Below are 26,073 nucleotides of genomic sequence, written 5' to 3'. Positions count from 1 at the left end.
TTTCCTGCACATTGTTTATCTGTCAAAATAGTTGAGTTAGAGCATGGACTAGTTAGAGCAGGGACTTGGATAGAGGGAAGGAGGCTATGCCAGTTGCACAGTACACTTCCTAAGAATCTAAGGCCTATCGATCAATACTGTTTATTTTTTTACCCCTGCTTTATCTTAGTTGTACTGTTGTGATTCTCTGTCATCATTACCTTAAATTAGATGACCAGAAGTGGATTTTCCCTGTAGTCAATTTCAGTTTGTTTGAGAAGACTTCAGCTGGGGAGATGTGGGGTAATGACTATAAAGCCAATGCAAAACCTTATTGGACGAATGTTATATAGAGTCTAAGGTTCATGAAGATAACCCTAAAGCTTACATAACAGTCATGTTGGATTAGCAAAGAGAGACATGTATGAAAATACCAGTGATACAATACTACGTGTCCAACTGCAACTGTAGGCTACTTCTGAAAGTAATTCAAGTGTCTCTTGGGTAAAAATGGGTAAGAAGACAGAAATCGATTTCCTTTTGTTGATCTGTATGATGGCAGTGATTGTACACTCTTCCGGAGCAGCGTATTGGACGGCATACATGAAACATTTCACACACGACAACGGCACAGATTACAACAACGAGACCAGCCGCTTCTACGAGAGCGGTGTCTACGGACAGGACTCCCCTCTCGATGGGGCCTCGGGACGGGTCCAGCTGCCCACGAAGGACCTCCGTGGCTGCGGCCCCCACCCGGTCTTCAACGTCACCCAGCGACCCTGGGTTGCTCTGATTAAGAGAGGGAAATGTACGTTCAGTGAGAAAATCAATGCTGCCAAAAGACAGGGGGCATCAGGGGTGGTGATCTACAACGTAGGCGGCAGTGGTGACTGGGCAGGCAGCATGGACCATGAAGGTAAGACATTGGAAATCTGGGTCATCAACAAGATCCTAGTAAAACAACTGACATGGATAGCTGATTTGCACTGTAACTGTATGTGACTGTAAGTTGTGCCTATAGGGAAACCTGAGAATAATGGATAGTCCTTCCTCATTCATTTCATTATAACTTTGTTCCATGGTCTATTTAACCCTTCAGTTACTTGCACAATATCCTGAAAATATGAGCCTTTTCTATTACCACAGCTGAGGCTAGATATTTCCTTTTTTTTCTTCTTTTATTTAAAAGGGACAATGGACAGTCATTGACTCTCCCATTAGCTGGGTAGCTACATTACATCAGCAGCCCCTGGGCAGGTAAATCCACTGGGGAAATACGGCCTCAGATGTTATAAGCCATTTAAAACAGAATTACAGGACATAGTAAAATCACATAAAACAGAACTACAGGAAATAATAACATTACACTTTACACTCAAGAAAACATTACATCATAAACAAATCATAATAAATTAAAAAGTTTGGGTCTATGTGGTCAGTGGTCACATGATTGGTTATCTATCAGCCATCATTTTTACATTTTTACATTTTTATTTGAAGCCTGTCAGAGTGGAACATTGTTTGATAGAGCTGGGTATTAAGTTCCAGAAATGTACAGCGCTGATGGAAAAAAAAATATTTAGGCAGATATTTATGTTAATGTTAAGAGTGTTCTCATCCTATGAGCCTGCTGTCTCACAGATGCCAAGGGCATTGTGGCCATCTCGATGGGCAACAACAAGGCCATGCTTGTGGTCAACCTGATCCAGCGTGGCAAGGCAGTTGAGATGACCATCAAGAAGGGCAAGTACTACGGTCAGTGGATAGAGGGCCCTCTGCTCTACGTCATGGCCACTATGTTCGTAGTGGTGACGGCGGGCGCTAGCTGCTACTACCTCCTCACAGCGACCTTCTTCCTTCTGCGCCAGCATTTGCAGAATGAAAGAGAAGTAAGTGCCCTAAAACGGATTTAAGGATTTAAGTACTGATATTCCAATATTAACTTATATGAAGACTGAATTAAATCATACTATTGTACGCTCACCGAACACTTTATTTGGAACACCTGTACACCTTCTCATTCATTCAGGTGGTTTGATGGTGTGGGGCCTGTTAAACCAATCAATCGTTGCTTGAATGAACAGCCTATTTGAGTATGTTGCTGACCATGTGCATCCCTTGATGGCCTCAATGTACCCATCTTCTAATGGCTACTTCCAGCATGATAATGCACCATGTCACAAAGCAAGAGTCGTCTCAAACTGGTTTATGATCAGAATCATGGTGTGTCAGGGCCTTTCTGACACACCAGCCGCTGTAGATGTCCTGGATGGAGGGAAGCACACAACCGCTGATCTTCTCGGCTGTCCGCACTACCCTTTGCAGCGCTTTGGGGTTTAGGGTAGTGCAATTCCCGTACCAGGCAGTGATACAACCTGTCAGGATGCTTTCGGTTGTGTCTTTGAAGAAGGCCCCCAGTATCTTAGGCCCTAAACATGACAATGAGTTCCGTGTTCTTCAGTGGCCTTCCCAGTCACCGGATCTGAATCCAATAGAACAACTTTGGGATGTGGTAGAACGGCAGATTCACAGCTTAAAAGTGCACCTGAAGAATCTGTAGGAATTGCGTGATGCAATCATGTCATCATGGACCAGAATCTCAAAGGAGTGTTTTGAGAGCAAAGGGAGGCCCTACCCAGTATTAGTATAGTGTTCCTAATAACGTGTTCAGTGAGTGTATATGGATATGTTATGTAAGAACTTATACAATCTCCTCTTTCTCATCAGAGACAACACAAAAAAAAGGCCATCAGCAATCTAAAGGTTCGCAAATTGAAGAAAGGCGACAAGGTACAGTACTGTCTTATTTCATCATCAAGAGAGCAGAGCTACTGTAGCCTGGGTGCCAGTATATACAGTATATATATACTGTATATATATATATATATATATATATATATATATATATATATATATATATATATATATATATGTCATTCTCTTGTGACATAACTATGTGGAACTTTAACCTGGGCTCCAGATTGTTGATGTTAGTTATTTCGCAAGAGAATGACCTATATATATATATATCATATTATGATAATATGCCTACTATCACTTTTTATCACTCTTTATTCCTACAACCCTGCACAGATAACAGGAATGCTCTAGAACAACATGTCTATGTGTGATGTTTCAGGAGACAGGCTCAGATGCTGACGCCTGTGCTATCTGTATCGATCTGTACAAGCCCGGTGATCAGGTGACCACTTTGATATGCAGGTAACTAGATATCAGCCCTTGAACATCACACAGCTTAGTGCTTTGCTCTTGACCTTGAGTCTTCTCCTGTTCCCTTCCCAGTGTGGAAGTGTACTATTATGTCATAATGTTTATTGTATAATTCTTATATTGCCTATAACATAAAAGAATATTACCCTCTCAAGTTAGTTTCTCCTGACAGATTTTTACAGCTTTCAGCAACACGACAGTTGTTGTCTTTACCATATAGTCGGGCAAAACAAGCAGCTATTTGGCTAAAAAGCCGAAACAGATTGGCGGTGGAACCTAGGCAACTTCCTCATTGAAGTCCTTCCTTTCTCTCCCTCTCTCTAGCCATCTCTTCCACAGGCACTGTATTGAGCCGTGGCTGCTGGAAAACAGAACCTGCCCCATGTGTAAACAGGACATCCTGGAGCGCCCTGGGGTCAAGGTGAGACACCTTACAAGGACCACGTGTTCATCCATTTCAATGAAGACAAGAATGGATATTATTTTCCTTGTTTTAGGGCTCAGCTTTCTCTTTTGTCTTACTAGTTGCATCCCAACTCCATTCACATTCCCTGCCTCCATGTTTTCTCTATCAGCAGGAGGAGGATTTCCACTCCCCCGCGTCACCACCAGATGGCAGCAGTGCTGTCACGGAGAGACATGATGTCCACGAGTTGCCCTCATCAGATGCAGCAGGTAAAAGGACCGTATTACCAAAGACAAAGCATTCTCAACATAAGTTGTGAGAAAGGGCGTTAGAATAGAGAATCAGTATTCAGACAGGAGCTCCGTCTCAAAGGTACCTGCAAACAACACATCCCTGCTGTATGATGACTGATCATACCTTTCCTTGTAATGTGAGTGTGATATACTGTATGTCTTGTCACATGTGTTCTGTATAGTGACTCAGGTCACTGCTGTTTATACTGACTAATGCTGTTGATATTGTTGATGGCCCTGTGTTTCCTGCTCAGATGTCCATCAGGAGCTGAGTGACCTGGAGAGAGGTCTTGAGCCAATGAAGATCCCAGAGAGAGAAACACCAATGCTCCGCAGCTATGACAACCAAGCCTTCCAGGGAGACTCGCAGGTCCAGGGCAATACAGCACAGGACCAATCAGATGATAACCAGATACAGATAGTCATACACCCAACATCTCACTCCTGTTCCATTAGCGTGGAATATACAGCCCACACCTGATGTCATATCGTGTTGCAGATTTAGACTTTTTAAATCACTCTGGCTATCTGAAGTTCTCCTATTTAAAGCATGAATGCTATTTATTGTTTATAACATGGCTGGACTGAAATAAAAAAGTTACATTTACTTTATAATATATAGTAATATTTATTTACTGAATAACAACATGTGTGGTTGACATCACACTGAATATCTTTTCTGAAGAGATTTATTTTTATTTATTTTTTCTAAAAATCGAATTAGCCCTTTCCGAATTAGTGAAATGGGCACACGATTGTCTAGGTTGATTGCACGTTTCTATTTCATTTATATCACTGTTCAAAACATTATACAGATTCTATGTACTGTCTGTCAGCAGTTCTGTCAAATAAATAATAATATTTGTAATATAATAATTGCTGTGAGTGATCACAGATTCCTCATTCATTCCATAAAGTTCCAGGTATTTCTGCATTGACTGAAACACTCCATGAGGATTACAAAAATAAACCTCCTGTAAACCACATGGATTCCTTCCCCTGGGTGCCACCCCACTATGCTATGGATGTGGAGAAGTTGTGGTATGTGAAGTAGTCAAGCATCAGAGGGCATATGCATAACATGTTTATTTCTGGTCAAGCACTCACATCTGTAACATGTTTCAATGTTTAAATGTAAACTCATTTCTGCTACCTATGCAGATTCCTTCTAGCCCTAGTTATAGTACAGTTCATCTCTGCACCTGGTAATAGAAAGGTGCAGGACATGCATTTATTTGGCAACTCTACAGGCCATAACAATTTAGCCTGAGCCTTACCCTGGATGAATTACTAGCATGTGACTGGTTGTCCAGTGTGTTGTAAGGCACAGTTTAGCACACCCCAAGTCAATGCAGAGGGAACCGCAAAAGGGTTAAGGAAGTTAAATTTAACTATTTGGGCTATCTGGTTTCAGGTCAGGAATACTCAGTGTACGACATACATCTTTGCAAGATATTCTGTTACATAAAAACAAAAAACATCCCTAGTGGACAATTCATTGGATGATTTTGTGTATTATGTATTTTCCTTTCCTTCATCTTTAGTAGTTGTAGTTGATATTCCTTTAATTAATACCTTTAATTAATGTCAAGTATGTTTAACTCAATGTGCATCCAGGGTTATTCTCTGAATTGTAGAAAAAAATTAAAGATGGAATTGCAAGAAATGTTCAGTGACACATGTAAGATCCTCTATTGGTGTATCTTATACTGGACCTCAGTCTTATTACATAATCGAAGTGATTTGAAATACATAATGAATGCTCCATGAATGCTCTGTCTAATCAAATAAATATCAACACAAAAAACAAAATATCAATACACACAAACATACAAAATATATATATTTTAAAAACATACACAAAAAGATTGCCATTGCTTGAAAAAAAAGCATCCGAAAGTACCATAATAACTTTACTGTCATTATTTAACATTTACTTATTAAAAGTAAAATACATCCACTTGACACAGGATGTCAAAGTATGAAATGCACAGGAAATGTCCCCTTCATTTGTTCTTCTATTTGGTGGATAATGTCCTTATGTCTCAAAAGGGACAAGGAGGATACTAAAACATAACTAAGATCAGGGATATCATCAGGAAACCATATCATTCACAAATCACAAATAGTATTTTACAACAGTACAGGTATTTGTGTCGCCTACAAATGAAAATCCCATACATGTTTTAATGACTCAAACTTCAACCAGGGGAGGGGGGGGGGGTTACGGTTGGGCTACGGTCGGACACATCTGAATGCCTCAGAGCAACCTAAGACTCCTAAGAGCAACTTAAGACCCCTAGGAGGAACACATCCCTTCTCCTCAGATCTTCAGATCGTCTATTCTGGTCTTGTTGTTGCTGTGTTTGGCGTGACGGCCGGCCCTGGCCTGGCTTGGCGACCCGGGGGCCGATTCTGCTGCCTTCTTCCCTTTCGGATCACATTCCTGTGGCTTGCTGCTGCTGCTCCTCTCCACCGCCATGTTGTCCTTGTTCTGCTTGTAGGCCGCCTTGCTGTGGTAGGGATGGTAGGAGGACTCTGCGTCGTCTGTGGGATTGTACCCGGGCACGGGCGGGTATGTCGCCTGGCCCTGGTGATGCTCGCTGAAGTAGTCTTCGTAGCTGGGCGCGTACGGCACGGCCGCCTCGCTAGGCTCCTTGGAGACGGTCTCCGAGGAGAGCTGCTCCCTCCTGTACTTGATGCCTTGGCGACACTTGGTGAAGCCCAGGTGGTATACCTCTATGAGGTTGAGGAGCAGGGAGAGGCTGGACACTCCTAACATGAAGATGATAAAGATGGTCTTCTCCGTGGGACGGGAGATGTAGCAGTTCACCGTGTTAGGGCACGGGGACCGGTCGCATGTATACATGGGCTTCAACTCAAAGCCGTACAGGAAGTACTGAGCGAGAATGAAGCCCACCTCAAACAGGGTCTTGAAGATGATATTAAAGACGTAGGTGCGTAGGAGCTCCCCCTGCAGGTGGACGCGGCCCCTGTCGTCCCTCAACGGGGCCTTCTTGAATTTCGCCTCCACGATGAGTGGTTGTTTATCGCCGTGCTGAGCCGAGTCCTTCTCCCTTTGTTTATGCTTCTCTTCCATACGTACCAGGTGGAGGATATGCCCCAGGTAGATCAGCGTGGGCGTGGACACGAAGATGATCTGCAGCACCCAGAAGCGGACGTGCGAGATGGGGAAGGTGATGTCATAGCAGACGTTCTCACAACCAGGCTGCTTGGTGTCGCAGGTGAAGCCTGACTGCTCATCGCCCCACACCTTCTCTGCGGCGGCGCTCAAGACCAGGATGCGGAAGATGAAGAGGACAGTGAGCCAGACCTTGCCGACCACAGTGGAGTGCTCCTGGGCTTTCTCCAACAACTTCCCCAGCAGGTTCCAGTCTCCCATGCCAGCGCAAGATCAGACCTGTGGCTGTGAGGAGAGTGGGACAGTTAAAACAGTTCAGTAGCTTTTGTCTACAGTGCTTCAGTCGTATGTCTCGAGGCCTGGTATATAGTATAACGTTAATATCCACATACAATTATTTGATTAAAAATAAAAATGTATTAAGTTAAAACAGCACAGTGCATTGAACATTTTGATGATTTCATGTGTGAATGTTGTAATTGTATCTATCCTTCCACGTAAACTACGAAAAAAACTAAAATACATAGCTGACTGGTGTGAAAACAGATGAGTCAGACAACTACTTCCAAATTAGCCTCTTACCCAGGAGAGGTATGATCATATGAGTATCGAGAGTTATGATCATATGCGTATCCAGAGAACCACGCTGCTGTCTGTGTGTGCCTTCACACCTCCCAAATGGCTGGACTGACTGAGCAGGGACCGTGAACCCCTCCACATGGACACATCCAGGATTATATTTACTTTAGGAGGGTATATATTTTGGTATGTGTGGACAGCAGGATGGCAGGTTCGTTCAAGTCACTGACAGTAAATTGAGTGGCCTTCATACCAGAAGCCAGTAATGTGATCCACATAGGAGGTGAGGTAATACACTGGACTGACGCGGTGGAAGTGGGAAGTAGAAGAACTCAAATGATGACAGGATGTTAAGCCTGTCTAACACATTGTATTGTAATGTGTGTATCACATGACTTGTCGTATGCTTGTACTGTAACGAGTCATGGACAGAATATAGGATGTACTGTACGTGTACAATAGGATGTTGAAATATGACTGAAATCTGGCTGTACTCTGAAATACAGTGATCACAAAAAGACAGTACCGTAACAAAAAGGTTATGTCTGTAAGTCTATAACCTTAGGTAGTTGTGAATTTCAAAATCTTACAAACTGGATGAGTCTTATAATGGTTCTTTGTGTAAACTCTTTAAAGACAAACAACAAATATTTGTGTGAATAAACACCATTGATGCTGCTGTTGTGGTTGCCTTGGCAAAATGCTAGCCACCTGAACTTTTAACTTTAGCTTGGGAACTAAGCCATCTTCCTCCGTCTATATACAAATACTCTGAAATCCAAACAGGAAGACACAGACACGTATTAAAGGGGGAACCCACCTTGTCAGCTTACACATCCCCAGTAGCGGAGCTCTCCGTGTCTCTGTGGGTTCATGTGGTCTCTCTGTAACAGGCCTCAGTAGGAGGCCACTCTCTGGGCCCCCTGCAATGCCCTTGAATGGACAGGAAAAGTGGACTACTGCTGGCCACAACACTGTTCCACACTACCGAACACTCGGACTCCGTCCTCTGTCTTCCGTCGCGGCTTATCCGGGGGCCTTGGGTCTTCTTCGTCTGCCACAACGATCCTGACCTGCAGGACACACTGCAAGCAAGAGCGGCTCCCCTCCCTCCACCCACCCACCCAGGGTTAAATTTGGCCCAGGGCACACTCTCTAATGTAAACTTGTAAAGCCTCACAACTCGCTTGTTACAGTGAGTGATGGGGCAGCTGGCCAATAAGGTCTTCTACTAAGTCTGTCTGGCCACAAGTGCTAGTCTAAATATAGTGTGAGGGTCTCTCCTATCGCGGGGGGGCATGACTTGGAGAAGAACAGCCATTTGGGTCCTGAAGCAACCAATGGCAGGGGTAGAACAGAGAGAGCCCAATGAAGAGGAACAGACAGCAACAAGAAGATCTGGTGTCCATGTTTGTAAGCATACAGTACATTCTACATACAAACACTCTATGAGCATATATAATTACCAAGCTTCCCCATTCCGGGACATCACACTTCATTCTCTTCCTATAAACACAATACAGTTATACATCTGAAATAAATTACATAATATCTACAGTATGAATTCACATCTTAATAGAATGTGATGTTATTGTTGTCAAAACCCATGAGACATTAAATCATAAGTTAATCAGTCAAATGATTATGAATTTTATTTCTTAATATACAATAATATACATATATACACTTCTGTCTCAGTTTCAGATTTGAACTGGATTGTTTATCTAGATACGAATTAATACTCAAACTTCACACATCTACATAGCCCATTTATAGAACTTCAGACAAGTGAACAGGTTAAATTCAAAGCAGCATGTCTTGTAATATTACAAGTTAACCTATCTAGCCATAATTACACCTACACATAGGATTATATTCTCACTGGCAAACAGCTGGGAACTAGACAGGGACAGAGGAGGTGACAGATGAATCACCTGATGACAGATACAGTACAAAACAAACCTTCCTGCAGACACTGTGACCATTCAGCACCATTCAAAACCACAGGCACCTCAAACAGACTCTTCATCCTTGATATATACAATAAAGTATGGATAGATTAATACATTAATTGCAGATAGGCTATCAAACACTGTGGCTTATTTACTATGGATATCATAACGTTAGGTGTAACAAAAGTCTATTTTAAGGGGAAAGTAAAGTTTGATTTGAAATAATAAAAACAACTAAAAAGTTAAACAGGTAAAATTGCAATGACAACGCAATCAAGCAATCGGTGGTTATTAGTAAGCAATGCTCATTCAGTTGGCAACGCCCAAGCAGACAAGTCAGCCTGTAGAAAGGATCCGAATGAATTCTTTCTAATCGTGCCTATTCATAGGTTGCCCGTCACGTGACATCTCTAACAATGCCACCATTTTTGTGACTGAAATAGGCCACAGAGAAATCCAGAATCATGAAAGGTTCACACAGAGTACATTAAAATCCCCATAAACAGAACCTCAAGACGCCTTTGATCTAATTTAAATACGAAGACAAAGAAATACTATCAGCGACCACGTTTAGTGATGGAGGAACAATCTTGTTAAGAACTAAAAAGGATTGCATCCATCCACTATCAAACATCTTGCGTTGTGTCTTTGTTAAAATGACAGGTTGTTTTTGTAGTGAAGGATTTTTTTTGCAAAAACAGTCATGATGCTTAAGAGAGTGCTTGATATTTAACATTTACAGATCTTCTCTTGGTTAACAGTTATTCTATATGGACTTTTATCAGTATGCCATGTAAGGACTTAAAGAACATGACGCGGCTAACCTCCTGATAGTATTGTAAACAACGTGGTAACATCCCTCTTTCGTTGTGTATCATTAAAGCTATTTTACAGTTTTGTTCAATATGTTGAGCAATCCATCCACACTGTAGGAATAATTTCCATGCTGTCAATGTACAGTATTCCACAATCCGGCAACTCAATAAGCTCCAATACAATGGCTTTCTCACAGTGCATGTACATATGCCATGAAAGCCATTTGCACAAACGTTCCTTTATCTTCTCCGCTTTGCACCGGTTCCTGCCTCCATCAGTCAATGTTGTGAAACAAAATGGTGACCTTTTCGAGCACCATAACAAGGTCCTCCCTCCCATCCAGCATTTCAGAGTCTGTAACTCTCTGTTTCCTGCACTTGTTCTCCACACCTTTAGACATGCTCACATATAAGTAATGCCTAGCACCAATCAGTAGAATGAGTTAATCGATGAATGAGTAAATGAATGAAAGTTATGAGGTACCGTATGATGACCTATGCTCTGGCTAAGCTGGCTACGGCTCATTAGTTTGAAGCTTATGGGAGGACAATGTCTCAAAAAGCAGAACACCGGCTCTCTCCCTTCTCTGCAGGGTTCTTTCTGGTCACAGTGAATTTGGACTTGAGAGGATGGTCTGCGATAAGCTGATTGATCTCATTCTGCTTATACGAGGACACTTTCTGAGTAAACCAGGCCACTTTGGACTCTTCATCCGGCCCGTGAAAGCACCTCAGGCAGGCTCGGCCTATGAGGTACGCCACCTCAGCCAGGTTGAGCACGACACACACCCCGGACACTGACAGCATGAAGACGGTGAAGATCGTCTTCTCTGTGGGTCGTGAGACGAAGCAGTCCACTGTGTTGGGGCATGGGTACGAGTCACACTTCACCAGACGCACCATCTTGAAGTCTGGGTAGAGTATGTAGAATATGTACAAGAAAGCCACCTCGAAGACGATTCTTACAATAACACTGATCATATATGTCCACCAAAGAGCTCCGATGACCTTGAACTTCTTATTCTTGAGCTGTTCCAGCTCCTTTGGACTGGCTCGTCCAGCCTTCTTGAGAAGCTTCTTGTCAATGTGGCGTCGATGGGCCACATGCATGGCCACCAGCAGAGCTGGAGTGGAGACCAGGATGAGCTGTAGAGCCCACAGGCGGATGTGGGAGATGGGGAAGAACTGGTCGTAGCAGACGCTGTTGCAACCAGGTTGCTGGGTGTTGCAAGTGAAGCCCGACTTCTCGTCTCCCCACACACTCTCGGCAGCCACCACAAGCACCAGGATGCGGAAGATGAAGATGACAGAGAGCCAAATGCGACCAATGCCGGTGGAATGCCTGTTTACACCGCTGATCACGGCATAAAAGGATCCCCAGTTCATTTTCGCTTCCAGGTCTGGGGAGGTAAAGGTTCAAAGTTAAGCTGACATACTGTACACGAAACACTCATTTGAGGAATATGGGATATAAGTGCACAGAGTATTGATTCAATGGTTTCAAAGTTTTAATTCTGAGCCAACTGCTAATAAAGGCAGTTCAAGCCAACCCGCACAACGGAAACATTTTTGAGGATGCTGAGACAGCATAAAGAGCGCTGGTGCTATTCAGGTGCTTGTCCAAGTTATGCTTCAATAAATCTATAATACCAGCTATATTGATGTCAAAAACCAAAATCACAATATAATTCAACTGATAATTAAACAAATCAAAACAATAAAAAAAGATGTCCTTGCCATGGAATCATTCCCTAGGTGGTTTAGCAGGCTCAGCCGGCGGTGTACGCGGCATAAGCAGCACCAGGTCCGAAAACGACCACCTTCAGGTATAGCCTGGACATCGAGTTGGGTCGGTCAGGTAGCGAAGCCAAACAAGAGCTGCCCAATCACTCGTCTGTCGCTTAAGAGCCTGGGCGATGGCCTAACACCACGCACCGTCACACGACGCAAAAACACCGAAGCCAATGGCGAAACGTTAACCGAGCCACGTGACATATTTACCACATATTAATACAACACTCCCAAACTGACCTTCAGTTCAGTAACAGACGGACAAACAGACCCAGCATGCAAACCCATATCCTCCAAGCAACAGCCAGGACATCCATTTAATTAGAAGCATTACTACTGACTTGACTGTTCATCAGAAAGACTGCAGATTTGAAATCAACCAAGATAAAGTCATTGTTCTGAACAGCAGTTTCATGCCAATACTTGCCCTTTCTGTATAGAGCTATTCACAAAGAAATGAGGAACACCGTTCTGAATTTTACCATAACACCATAATCACAAAGCATAATGAGAGATAATTCATGTTTACCTTCAGCTGAGGTGGTACACAAAATGTGTACATAAATGGGTGAATATTAATTCAAATATAGTGTTTTTTTTATCAAATCAACTACTGGGTTTGAGAACACCATGCGTTTGGAAAATGCTAATCATTCCTCCGCCACTAGCCACTACCCTGCACCGTAGCAGTCATATGCTCTTATATAAACTATTTACATACAATGGGATCCTTTATTGGGCTCCAACAAGACTCTTTAGAATTCAGATCAAACGCCTCGACTTCCGCCTACCCCAAGCAAAAGAAAGAATCTGTGTGGACACAAAAGCAGCCACATTATTTATTGTGCTTGGCGAGGCAGGCAGGAAAGTGAAGGGTGCTTTTGACCTGAACCACTGGTCAAAGAGAGGAGCAGCGAGTCAGTTACTGTACTGTAGATGTTTGTAGAATCATTCAAGAAATACAGTATTTGCTGAACAATTTAGACAAATACTGTAAATGGTACTAATCTAAACTAAATCATACTGGCCAATCAACAGTGAAGTCTTTGTATTCAAAATATGGTACTTTTCTAATGATTCCCCCTCTAATGATTTGCTTTTCAAAGATCAGAAGGGACCTGCTTTCTTTATTACTTTGGTCAACAGTCCAGTTGAAACATCCAGTAGGCATCTTATAATGTAACGGTTATAAGAACAAAGTCATTTGGGGGAATAGGGGCCCTAGTAGTCGTCGTCCAGATGTAGTAAAACACCACAGGGCTGCTTTTGACCTCCAAAGTATGTTGTCTCACAGGAGAAATCATACACATTCTGAACACATTCTGAACATGATGGACGGACACAAGCACTTTCCCTCAGACCTGCATGACCACACAAGAGTCGGCTGCCGTCACGGGTCCTCCCAGTACTGTCAGCTTGCCTTTCAGAGTTTATTCAGCTCAAACTCCCACATCTGATTGGGAGACAAACACAAAGATTTACAGTATGGAAACGCAACTGGAACTGCTTGGAAAACAATACAGCCGTTTGTGGTGTGTGTTAACAGATGGCCTAATGCAGTTAACTGTATTGTGACTGTTTCCGCGTCAGTTTTGACAAAGCAGTGGGAGGAGTTGGGTGGTCTGGTCATTCTTTGAATGAAATGAATCATTGGTATTCTCCCATTGCAGTACTCTACTAATACAGTACAACAATCAGGAGAGTCCAAGTTTGATGCTTTTTCAGCAATACTGCTATTGAAATGCATAACATTTGTTCTCCAAATTGGGTCAATATACAGTAGGCTACTGTATGTTCATTTGAAAACCGAAAAACTTAAATATTATTAAGAGTGTGATAGGTCATATGTGTGAATAACTATTACTAGATATACAATGACAAGAAAATAATACCAATGCAATTTAAATGGCTAGCTGTTTATCAACCATCAATTGTGAAAAGCATCCACAAGACAGAGAAAATGAAGAACTTTCTGCTATTGTAAACTCAGTAGGAATAAAAGTACTGGAAATCATGCCACAACAATTTATGCAGGCCAGCTACAACAATGTACACCCACAGCTACAACACAGGCCAGCTACAACAATGTACACCCAGTCACCCACAGCTACAGCAAAATATAACCTCAACCAACCCAGAGTAGTCTTCTGAAGTTGGCAATGTCACTATAATTTAACTATTTCATTGCTTTAAATAACAAGAAATCATACTCACTGTTTAACATGCAAATCATTCCAGACCATTCCAGGCAGGAGCAATAATTCAGCCTGCTTGGCTGTTCACTCACAGTTTACCAGACTAATAATGGGAACATAAAGACTAGGTTGGGAAAAAAACGAATGTTAATGTTAGGTATGTATGACATTGACACCATCCATTCATGAACAGAACCCCCCGCCCAAAACACAAACAAACCAAGAAACAACTAGATAAAATAAATATTCCCAAAAAAGATTAACTTCGCACACGGAGACCACACCGCTTCTGGATGCACTATTGGAGTATTCTAACAGAGTGTGTCTCCCCAAACCAATCAACAGATGGGAAAGACTTGAGAAATATCGCTTGGAGCTTAGCATCTCAAATGGGACCAGTTTCTACTTGAGACAGAGGGTAAAACACGCATTCGTGGACACTTGCATGCAGCTGCATGCAGTCAGTGTGTAGTAGGCCTGTAACATGTCTAATGGCGATTATTTGACGTGATCGCGTTTTCTTCTGAACCGCATCAAAGCATTATTTTAATTTGTATTATTGTTATGTTTCATTTTATATTCATGGTCCTACTTTTGTTTGCATAAATCAAACACGTTTCCAATGGCTGCATGCGCCCTGTAGTGAGACAGGACAGTAACTCTCCTATCAGAGGACCCCCCCCGGCCGCGCGCATTGATTTACAGTTGATGTACATCAAGTCGGCTTTCGAGCGGTAAAAGTCCACACCGGCCTCGGCAGACAGACAGTAGCCTACACGGTAGAGAGATGGAGCTTGTTGCTAAACATAACACGACTGCACCGGTATGGGATCATTTTGGATTCAAGCCAAACCAGAGGGGAGAACTTGCAAATTTGGAAGAGCCGGTTTGCTGGGATCTGTAAGAAAACAGTCGCTGTCAAAAATGCAAACACAACCAATTTAAAACAACACCTCAGAAGTCACCATCCCACCCAGTTTGCAGTCATAAACAAATCGCTGCAGTGGCTGGTTCCTCCCGGCAACTGGGTCTTGGTGAGTCATTAAGCCGACGGACGAAATAGCGAGACAGTTCTAAATGGTGCACGCTCACAGACAAAGTGACGTGTTACATCGCAAAAGAGATGCGGCCATTCAATACAGTGGAGAATCCCGCATCTAAGGTCATGCTGTACTCTTTTGATGGCCAATACTAGTTGCCTAGCTAAACTTACAGTACCAGTCAAAAGTTTGTCCCATTCAATCTCCAATACCTTTTATGATAATAAAGATTTACTTCATAGGATGCTGTGTTATTACATCTGGGTCACATAACATTGAAACAATTAAATGGTAAATGGACTGACTTATTCCAAAGAGCTTTACAATAGCCTCTCATGCACCCATTCACAATGGCGCCAAGCTACCATGCTTGGCGCCATTGCTGTGAATCCCAAATTGCTCCCAATGAGCGGGCTGGCAAGGAATGTTGGAATTGTTACAGGCCCATCAGTGTGGATGAAATGATTGAATAGAATGGGAGAGCGTTATGAGAACAAGCTTCCCACTGCTGTCAGAACTGCAGAATCACTCCCCATCTTTCGCCGGAGACTGAAGACCCATCTCTTCAGGCTTCACCTTAACTGTCCCTCCTGAGACATCTACGGTTAGACACCCCTGTACTGTTTCTCCTGTGTAATAATAATAATAACAAATAAAATAAAAATCCTTCTTCCAGCACAACGACTGCCAATGACCTCTGGCCTGAGCATAGATTACTTTTTCCTGCTATGACTGGTGGATAGATGATTAGCTAAATACCAAAAAGATTGATTGTTAATTAATTTTACAACGTTCGCATGACGTTGCTGGTGTGGTTTCCGTGTAAATTATTAATTGACAAACATTTAAACCAAAATGTCATTGATAAGAATGGAGTGGAATTGAATCCTAATCATTGCTTCCTTGTAAAACATTATACACAAGACTACACAATAGTTTTTTTATTTTGGGTATAGCATGTAATGAGATACTTCTCCCAGACAGACTCCCGTTTTCTGGTTCATTCCTGGGCACTACCTGAAGGGAGGATCAAATGAGTGTTCTAGTTTCTTTTATTAAAGTTAAAGAAGTTACATTTATTAAACATTTACAGGAAAACAAAACCACCAATATTTTTTTATCTACAGATGAACACTAACATGCAATCACAGTGATTCCGAAAACAACTACCTCATTGCTCCGATCTTTCCTCTCTCCAAGAACAGCTCGACCATGACTTTGTCTGCCTGTGGGTACAGCCTGGCATAAAGAGTCCTGTTGTCCACCATGTCTCTGAACCAACCTACTGCTCCCTGGGACCAGTCCTTACCGTCCACCGGAGTCACCTGGGGGGGGGGGGGGGGAGATCATGCCGGCATTGTGATACCATTATTGAATTATCAACCCTCTTCAAAGAAAACTGTACCCTTCCCCCCGTGTGACTAATCATACGGAAATATGCTGAACGTATCCGGATTAGTCTCATTGAGATAAAAAAAACAACTAATCTTTGTCCAAGAGACCCTTGAGAAAACACATTAACCGTTGACTTCATTTATGGTTACAGTTTTGAAAAGGTTGGGGCATAGCTTACAGTATGACAGGTACAGCAACAACAACAACAACATGTTCTGCCACTACAGAGCTACTCACTTTGACCAGAGAGACCTGTATGGCCTGGAGAGGAAGGGTGGTCATCTCTGTGCTGAGCTCCTTGACATTCCAGAGAGATACAGGCAATGTCTCCATAGTCCAGCCTCCTCACCTCCACCACAATGTTAGCCACGCTATCACTACTGTCAGAGGTGTTGTTGTCTTAGCGATAAGAGAGAAACATATCCTTCATACATTTTATTTGAGCAGAGGGGAAGTAGAGAGTTTCAGTAGGTATAATAACATAAGCATTACAGCTGTTTTAAGAGGCCTACAATGTACAATCATTCTCAATGTCCAGGGCTATTGTCAATGCTAATCATTATGATATACTACCATCTAGTGGGTACAATTAGTGGGAGCATTGTTGAATGTAAAAACAAACAAAATATTTTTTGTAAAAAAAAAAATCACCTCCACTCATCCCACATATCTTGACCACTTGGGCACGGCAGCATTGCTTTTGTTTGGGAAACCAGCTCATCACGAGGGTCCCAATGTGAGCTATGCTCTTCAGCATAATAAATCCTTCCTTTCCAGCTTCTATATGAGACAATCAACCACATTCTGAAAGGAGCCACTGGGGGAGACAAATGTATTTGTTTGGTAATCATGTAATCTATGACTTACTCTGTGATGAGTGCCTGCGGCTGCGGGTTGGAGTCTGCATTCTGGATGTAGAAGTTCCCAGGACTGGTCATGTGGGTCACCACTACTGGCATTCCTTCAAACTTCCGGATCTGGAACACCGGAATACTAACATGCATGTTTGATAGATGTAATGAAGATGTCCCCAGCATTCCATAGCTCAGTCTTGGTGGCAATCATACAGCTGTAGATTAGGGAACCTTGACTTGCTTTAACTTCAAGACAGGGGATTGATTATCCATTTCTGTGAACAGCTCCTTCTTTAAACGATGTGTCGGTGCACAACTCTGATCCTTGGTTGCATCTTCATCTTTGTTTTCGTGGTGTTGAGTGCTACTGTCGGGGCAGAACTGCTGGTGTACTGTATGTAGTTTCTCCTCTCAAACAAGGTGACCTCCTTGACACAACCCTTCTTACCATTTTCTCTGAGGAACTGTGAGCTGAGAGGAGGTTTGCTTTCGGTGTAGCACTTGTATATCACTTCCAAGTTCTGGACTCAGAGAGAGTGGAGACATTGGTGTTTTCCTGGGGATAGGGTTACTTATCACTTTTTGAGCCAGATTTTCTGTGTTGTTTTGTTGAGGCTTCACCACTGTATTTTGCTATGTTTTCTCCTCACAAATAACATGATTTGCTTCCTTGTTCTTGGTCATATCCTGACAGGATGAGCTGGGTGCCTCCAAGACTGTATTTTGGCTGGATTAGATGTTGCAGATGAAAACATCATTTTGGAAAACGTCATCTTGTGAGGTAACCAAAAGCTTCAGTTGATGAAGGGACAGCGTTGATCCAACCATCTGCACTGCTTTTGTTATGGATCCAGTCATAGGAACATTCTGTAATATGGGCCCACATTTCAGAACATCTGATGTCATGACACTTTCCTCTCTGGACAGTTCTGGCTGAATTGTGGGTTTTGTGGCCTCTGCAGGGTTTCTGACACAGTTATGTGGATCTGCAAATACTATTGAGGAAAGAGAAAAGCATTCACCATATACAATGGAATGCCATCATGCACAAGTTAATACACTTGGCTACACACACACACACACACACAAAACAAACGCTCTTACCAGTCATTAGGTTTGTTGCATTTTGCCTCTACGGCTCTCAGAATGATGTCACAATCCTGTACGTTGGCACCTCCACATTTGCCTGCAGTACAGAAGAAAAAGTAACAGGTAGAAAAGCCAATGCATGACAGATGACAGTTTGTGTGCACCATAAAGTTACGTTTTGCTAATATACCTAGTTGGTTATAACAGACACTCATTAGGTAGCCAACTAGGCAAGCCATTTCTGTTAGGCAACCATTCCTGGTGCATACATTGAACAGATAGCTTTTTGCTAACGATCCAACTGCTGCAGCTACTGGCTAGCCCACCAGATTGCCATGCTTGCAAAAATATTATGTGACGCTTTTGGGAGCGTTTTTTTTTTTTAGCCCTAACCTACCCTTTCAGAGAGTTCCCGAAGCTGTCTTTCCAGTGTGTTCCTGGCATTCTCCAAGAGGATCAAACTTGTTTCTGTCTTCTTACTATCATGCAAGTCGGTTTTGTTATCATTCAAAGCTGGGGAAACAAACGTCTAAATTATTGTACTCCTTGCACAGGTTGCAGTTCCTGATCTCTACAATGCAGACACATAAAGTCACTACTGATTTAGGCTACATGTAGTTTGCTGTTACTACCACGCCTAAAACAAGTGTAACACTGCTGTTACTGATGAAAAAGAGATTGGATAAGTCTACTGGTGCAGTAAGCCACTGTTAAACATTTTATGTTTGTTCCTTTCTATAAACATATGGACAACTGTTTCAACATGTATTTCCATGCTGTGACTGATGTTCATCAGTTCTATTGCACAGATAGGTTTTGACTTTCGTAGGCAAGAAAATGAAGGTTCTGCCTCACAGCTTCCGACAGGAAGAGCAGAGCCAACACAGCCTCAACAGAGTGCAGATACTTGGAAAGATGTGTTTGTCAGTATGCTCAAGGCGTTCTGTCAGGTTTAGTGAGGCCACAGACTTTTCTGGCTCTCTGGCCCTCCAGGAGTGCTGCCATTCTTTTCACTTCAGCTCTCAGTGAGGAGGCATTTGGCATGTCTAGCTCCCAGAACATCAATCCTTCCACAACATGTTGGACACTACATGACTCTGTAATCGCTCCAGGAAGGAGGGAAAATATTCCTCCACCTTTTCTGTTTTCTCGGGGTTTAAGTGATTTTGGAATTCCATGGACAGGTGGTCGCAAAAAAGAATTGCCACATACCGGTAATATAAGTAATATTCCCTCAGAGACGTGCTTGGGGCATTGGCTCTGTTCAGCTGCATGCCTGCGTTGGCAACCCTCGGGGTTGAGATAGGTGTGCCTAGATGTGTCACCAAAAGATTTGAGTCTTCAAACCACACACCATACTCCTCATCTGTAAGTTTGTTACACATTTGTTTATCATAGTTTCTAATTACCTTCTTTCTGGGCTTCTTTGTAATACCAAACGCCATTTGCCTTTGTGAAGGTGCAGAACGATCCATTTGTCTTTTTCTGCCGCCATGCTCACAACGTAGCCTTCGGTTTCGAACTGCTTAATGCTAATCTAGCGTTCAAAATTGTGCAGTTTACGGCCCTATTATTTTAGCGAGTTAGGGAAGCTTATATCTACGTCTATTTCTCTGAATGTTCAGTTGCTCAGTTTCTTTTTTCTGCCCAAAAAAGGGAGGGTCCGGACCCCCTGGATCCGCCATTGGGATGAAAGAACACAAGTACGGCCTGGGGTGGTCCAGTGGTCTAGCACCGCAGTCTACAGTGCACACATAATATGACCATGCATATGACCGGCATGGGTTAGAATCTGGCCCATGCCCTGCCCTGCTGACATGCCCTCTCTCCCTTCTTCACCTTACTTTCTTGTCTGTCTTCACTGTGTCTGTGTATAAAATGAAAAATAAGAGTGGGACTGCCCCACTCAGAAAAAAAACTGTGATTCTGCGCCAGAACCCAGGTGTCACACACTCAGTTGTGGTGACCAGTGCTGGGGTATTCATCAACAATATGACACACATATTTGATATAAGCTATACTTTTTATTTGCTAGTGGCAAGACATACCATGTTACATGAAAAAAAACTGTGGAACTATGGTGACTCGTGTGTATCAACGAACACTTTTATTATTGTATTATTTCTGTGATTTGATGAATGCATACACTACATATATATTGAATAGCTTTGCACCCATAAGTAACACGATACCATCATTGTACATGTGTAACAGAGCTCTTCACACTATAAAAGAGGATCCTTTGCAACATATTACAATGCTCCTCACAAATACAATTAATGTTATCGATACTGTAATCATAAACAGAATGATAATTACTACTTGCCCAAGGCTCAGTTCTGTTGTCTTTGCATTAAGATCAAATAAACAGTGCATTGAAGGGTTTTGCAAAAAGTCTGTCAAAAGAGTACCACCGTTGACACTCGTGGTACACTCAGCTCTCTTAAGGTCTGGAACTTTACTAGCTTCCTTAAGGATCTTCAGCCAGCTGGTGTTACAGCAGTTGAAAGAGTTGCCACTGATGTACAAGACATCAAGATCTACAGACAAATGATCAAGCAAATAATCATCTAAAGACACAAAACCATTATTTCTAATATCAAGATCCCTCAAAGAAGAACAGCTGATGAAGTCATGGAGGACATTCAGATTGTTATTGGACACATTCAATTGATTCAATGCAGTCAAACAAAGCAAGGACAAGTCTGAGTTAGTCATGTTATTGCCACTGATGCTCAGTGACTGTAGACTGGTTTGCAAGCCCTCTAGAGCACCTGTTTCCATGACCATATCTACATTTCCTGCCAAGTTAAGATAGACTAAAGGGGTTTGCTCAAATGTGTTAGCATGCAGCATTGTTATGCCATTTTCTTGGAGGTCTAGATGTCTCAGGGTCTTTATTTGCCTGAAGGAAACACAGGGGGTGTTCGGACTTATATTTTGTTGAACTGTTTCAGATGGCCCCATTTGAGGATCCAGGATAGCACAAGGCCTCACCGAATTATCCTGGAGGTTTAATGTCTCTATTTTCGGAAGGGCCTTAAGAAAGACAGGGGACAAATGTTGAATGTCATTGTTTTGCAGGTTAAAGAAGCGGAGTGAGAGAAATAAAGGTTGGGGATGGATTTGACCCTCCTTTGTGGCATTATAGCTGATATCCAGCAGGCAGTTTTTACTGAAATTCAGGGTTTCTAAGGATGTCAGATCGCTCAATGTTTCCAATGGGAATGACCTGAAGTGATTACTACTCAAATCCATATAGACCAATGGCATCAGCCTCCAGTTTGAGTATATGTTATTATTTTCTATCGCATTATCCTCCTCACTTGTTATGTCTTTGTATAGAGAGTTGGCCTCTGCTATCATGGTGTCAGGGTCTGTATTTAAGGCACCTAACATGTTGTTTTGTAAGTGGAAGTATTTCAAACTGTTGGTCTTAGGAACCATTGGGAAATAAAGCAGATTATTGTAGCTCAGATCTAAGATTTCAAGCTTGTACAACTTTCCATCCTCATGGGTGACAAAGAACTCTATCGAATTTCGGCTCAAATTCAAAACTTTCACTTGATGAAGTTTAAAATCACAAATATAGACTAGATTATTTCTGGCCAAGTTCAATGTTTCAAGTTTTTTCAAGGGTTCAAATGTCCCCTGTTCTATATCTGTTATCAGATTGTTCTCGATGTGAATGGTTCTCAAGCTGTCGGTCCCTGTGAACAGCTTTGATGTAAGTTTAGTCAGACCGTTGCCTGTAAGTTCAAGATGTTCAAGAGAGGATTTGATGCGAAGGTAGAGTCCCACTGCATCATCATTCAAGCCGTTCAGGGACATGTCCAAACTCTTCAGGCCGTGGAGGGACTGGAGGGCTCTACTGTTACTATCAACGTTGTTGTTCAATGTGTTTCTTGCCAGATTCAATTCTTGAAGTTGGGCCATGTTTTTGAAAGCCCCTTCAGAGATGAGATCCAGCTGGTTGTAGCTCAGGTCCAGCCTCTGCAGGTATGGCAGACCCAGCGTGTTTACATGTCTGATGAAATTATTGGACAAATTAAGTCCTTTTAACCTCGGGTCCAGTCCCACTGGAACAGACGAGAGGTTCTGGTTACACCATGATTGCTCCTTGAAATGATACAATTTGAAATGAGAAAAACGTGTGGGAATATGAGCAAAATAAATATTAAAATTAAATAAATAATACAGTGTATTAACATATGCACATACTGTATAGAATGTTAATATATGAAAAACAAACATGGCAGTTGTTTCTTTTTATGTCTACTGTGCATGCACCATTATATCAGCCAATACACACACCTGACCTTTCTACAATATACATATCAAAGGTGATGATCTTCATATCTTTAGCAGTACTTTATTGTTCGAAATGACATTATTTTCTCATGCGATCCTACCTTTTGGTCCTGATATTGCATTCCAGTGACAGTGTAGAGGCTGCTGGATGACCACAGGAGTAGGAGTGAGTTGATGAATGTCTGTCCGATCATTCTCCTGCTGTTGATGTGACAACGCTACATGACTCTGCATCACAGCTCACATGCATGCACATCCATTTATATCTGGCTTTCATAAAAAAAAAAAAGAGGAGAGGAAAAAAGCCTGTGGACACCAGATACGCTTTGTTGACTCTTTATTCACTCAGCAAACACATTAGTCATGACAAGCCATTTCAATAAATAGATAAATATCTTAAAGAGCGCAGAGCAGGAACATTTAATCGTGTTGCTTTGAAGGGGCAATCTGGGATAGGTACATCCATTTTTGGACTTTTAAATTCATGGTATACAGTATAGTCTTTGACTGTTGAAGAATCACTTATAAATACTTCATGAGCTTCGTTCAACTGTCTTACCCATTATGATGCAAACTACTGTATACGCTTGTTTTACTCCATTGTTTATAAACAATGTAATTGCAAACAAACACTATAGCTTCAACACATTAAAAACAATTAAAACAATAATTCTGATCTCATGGATGGTCAGTCCTCGCAGCCATAGCTCCTTCTATGACCTTGAGAGTAGTTATATTTCCCCAGGCCCATCCGTCTGTTTACCAAGAAATGTGGCAGGGAGCCCGCTTTGTAATTGTTTGAATCTCAGATTCCCAGATTGACCCTTTCATATGCTCATATTTTTATTGTAGCTATAAAATGACCTTTTACAAGATAAAGACAGGAAATTCAATAAAACGATAACCAAAATACATATGGGAATGAGTTATTTCAAATATGCAGAATCTGAAATGTATTATCATTAGAATTACCATGTGTCATGTTAGATTCAGGGATATTATGTCAACTGGAAAATACATCTCCTCCAAGCTAGGTAAATGTATCCCTTGTTTGTTCCTGCTATAGACCTGGGAAAGCGGAAGCCTTTCTAGAATAGAAAGGAAGAACAAATAAACACAGTGTGTAGGCAGGGGAAGCCCTTAGAAAGGTATAAACAGACACACGGAAATAGCATGTGATGAAAGAATGTGGCACAGCAAACAAACAAAAACAGGGAGACAAGGACGTGCATAGTACCTGCACACAATAGTGACAAGTGATTCATTATTTCATGTTACAGATAAGAACATTACTAACAGTATACACTCAAAGTTGAAGGAAAGTATGGAAGGATGAATGGCACATTACAGAAGTTGGGAAGCTGTTATAATTTCTAAGGGTTATTCAGCCACTCTTAAATGAGAACATTGGGTGCTATTATTATGCCTGGGTCCGTTGTTACAATATTTCAGTTAGCCACAATGCCTTATCTTACAATTGGATGACATTCACCAATAGAAATGTCTTTCCTGCTGTCACTATCAGTGTCCCCCAGTGAACAGAGTCCACAGGGCATCAGCCTCCCACATCCTGCTGATAAACATGCTTGTCTTTTGGATGTAAAGAACATTTTACTCCCATTCACTGACAGTTTCAGACAGGGGAAAAAATCCTATACAAGATGAGACAGCTCATATTGACAGCATTCCTGTGTAAGATATTTACAATACAGATAAATAACATGTAATATACAGTAATAAATCCAGTAACAATCAAACAGATTGGACATGACAATTGACATCTATGTTTGCTTCAGGCTGAATCAACATTGAACAATAGGGTCTTCCCCTTCTCCTCATTGCATCAATTCAGCTGTATTATACCAAAAAATGTGGAGTCTGCATGCATAGAGATCTGAGCCTGGGGTCGATGTGGAATCACCAGCTCTAACTCATCCTGCTGGTCCAGATTCACTAGGCCTTTAACAAGAGAGATATGGATATCAGTCAAACACAGCAGCAAGGAGATATAACAAACCAAACATTCTTACAGTTCTGTAATTAAAGCTATTGAGTATAGTCAACGTAGGTAGAGTAGGTAGACTTAGGTAGAACATATTTATGCCTTGTTGGAAATTGGGAACACACTTGGGATAAACAGCAGCATATGCAGGTGAAGGGCAATTATTCTAGCATAATTACACTACGCAGTGTAAGAAGTGTAGCTTATTGGGGGCTCACCTGCAGCGTAGCAGGTGTTGGCACTGTTATTCTGGGGCATCTCCTGCAGGCAGCGAAGGAGTTCTGTGGGTCTTTGCTTTGTCCCTGACATACTGGACCCCTTACTTCTGACTATATATCCCATAATGGTGCCCGGGCTTTTGAACCAAACCTGGGAATTGTTGAAATATATACAGTAATATGTATCATCGACAATATTTGTAGCAAAAACTAAACATTAGGTGTATTGTTGTTCAAGAAAAGATCACTTGTATGGTAGACGGTACCTGGCCAAAAACTACGTAATAGCCATCCTGGTGGACAATGATTTTGTTTCCTTTTGATGAGATGGCCTCCCCTTGGCATAAAGCAATGGTCCAAGGAATGATGGTCACATTACCTTGGGGGAAAAAACAATAACTAATGGATTATGAAAGTTACAATCAGAAGTCATAGTCAAATGAGTGAAGTAGTACCTCTTCCAAATGGCTGTTCTGCAGGGTTGGCTGATAGTTGCAGAAATGACGGTTGAGCTAATGATAAAAACAACAACATACAATACAAGCTTATGAAACATTTCTGAGGATTTGACACATGCTGCCCAATTTTACATTTTGTTTTGAATGTACCCCTCACTATTTTCTTTAACTCATACCCACTTCTACAGCTTTCCTGTTCTCGTTTCATTCTTTGAAAGGAGGAGTTCAGTGAACCCTTCGTTTGCATGTGCCGCAAGTTTGGTGTAATTGGCCGTGGTTCCTGAATGAAAACAGTGTAGTCAAAACAAATTGGCTCTCAT

At 42.0% G+C, this 26,073-nt stretch overlaps 5 protein-coding genes across 6 annotated transcripts; 1 reads left to right on the top strand and 4 right to left on the bottom strand.

The window, feature by feature from the left end:
- Positions 1 to 482: 482 nt before the first annotated feature.
- On the top strand, positions 483 to 4,671 carry LOC308152574 (RING finger protein 148-like). Of its 2 annotated transcripts, none has more exons than XM_080525581.1 (7): positions 483 to 898; positions 1,624 to 1,871; positions 2,710 to 2,772; positions 3,122 to 3,204; positions 3,538 to 3,634; positions 3,792 to 3,888; positions 4,167 to 4,671. In XM_080525581.1, the coding sequence occupies exons 1-7, from the start codon at positions 490 to 492 to the stop codon at positions 4,391 to 4,393; spliced, it is 1,224 nt and encodes a 407-aa protein (XP_080381707.1). In that variant the 5' UTR covers positions 483 to 489; the 3' UTR covers positions 4,394 to 4,671. The 2 variants fall into 2 exon arrangements, with proteins under 2 accessions (XP_080381707.1, XP_080381706.1); XM_080525580.1 differs by having other exon boundaries at positions 3,789 to 3,888.
- A 1,564-nt stretch (positions 4,672 to 6,235) lies between these two features.
- LOC308153601 (gap junction alpha-3 protein-like) lies at positions 6,236 to 7,315 on the bottom strand (the record flags this gene model as incomplete). Its single annotated transcript, XM_080526780.1, has 1 exon — positions 6,236 to 7,315. The coding sequence occupies one exon, from the start codon at positions 7,313 to 7,315 to the stop codon at positions 6,236 to 6,238; it is 1,080 nt and encodes a 359-aa protein (XP_080382906.1).
- A 3,640-nt stretch (positions 7,316 to 10,955) lies between these two features.
- Positions 10,956 to 11,801, bottom strand: LOC308153602 (gap junction beta-1 protein-like; the record flags this gene model as incomplete). The annotated part of the gene is made up of 1 exon (XM_080526781.1): positions 10,956 to 11,801. The coding sequence occupies exon 1, from the start codon at positions 11,784 to 11,786 to the stop codon at positions 10,956 to 10,958; it is 831 nt and encodes a 276-aa protein (XP_080382907.1). The 5' UTR covers positions 11,787 to 11,801.
- A 9,092-nt stretch (positions 11,802 to 20,893) lies between these two features.
- On the bottom strand, positions 20,894 to 23,283 carry LOC308153447 (transforming growth factor beta activator LRRC32-like). The gene is made up of 2 exons (XM_080526599.1): positions 23,177 to 23,283; positions 20,894 to 22,883 (listed from the first exon to the last, which is right to left on the bottom strand). The coding sequence occupies exons 1-2, from the start codon at positions 23,267 to 23,269 to the stop codon at positions 20,985 to 20,987; spliced, it is 1,992 nt and encodes a 663-aa protein (XP_080382725.1). The 5' UTR covers positions 23,270 to 23,283; the 3' UTR covers positions 20,894 to 20,984.
- A 1,635-nt stretch (positions 23,284 to 24,918) lies between these two features.
- On the bottom strand, positions 24,919 to 26,010 carry LOC308153470 (tumor necrosis factor ligand superfamily member 13B-like; the record flags this gene model as incomplete). Its single annotated transcript, XM_080526625.1, has 5 exons — positions 25,934 to 26,010; positions 25,751 to 25,807; positions 25,562 to 25,674; positions 25,296 to 25,446; positions 24,919 to 25,034 (listed from the first exon to the last, which is right to left on the bottom strand). Exons 1-5 carry the CDS (start codon positions 25,998 to 26,000, stop codon positions 24,919 to 24,921), a joined length of 504 nt encoding a protein of 167 aa, XP_080382751.1. The 5' UTR covers positions 26,001 to 26,010.
- Positions 26,011 to 26,073: the final 63 nt, after the last annotated feature.

This window comes from Nansenia antarctica (genome assembly GCF_963989245.1).
Source record: "Nansenia antarctica genome assembly, chromosome: 3".
In the NCBI taxonomy this organism is placed as follows: domain Eukaryota; kingdom Metazoa; phylum Chordata; class Actinopteri; order Argentiniformes; family Microstomatidae; genus Nansenia; species Nansenia antarctica.
The sequence above is the reverse complement of the archived record's forward strand: the minus strand, read 5'-3'. Positions and strand labels throughout refer to the sequence as shown.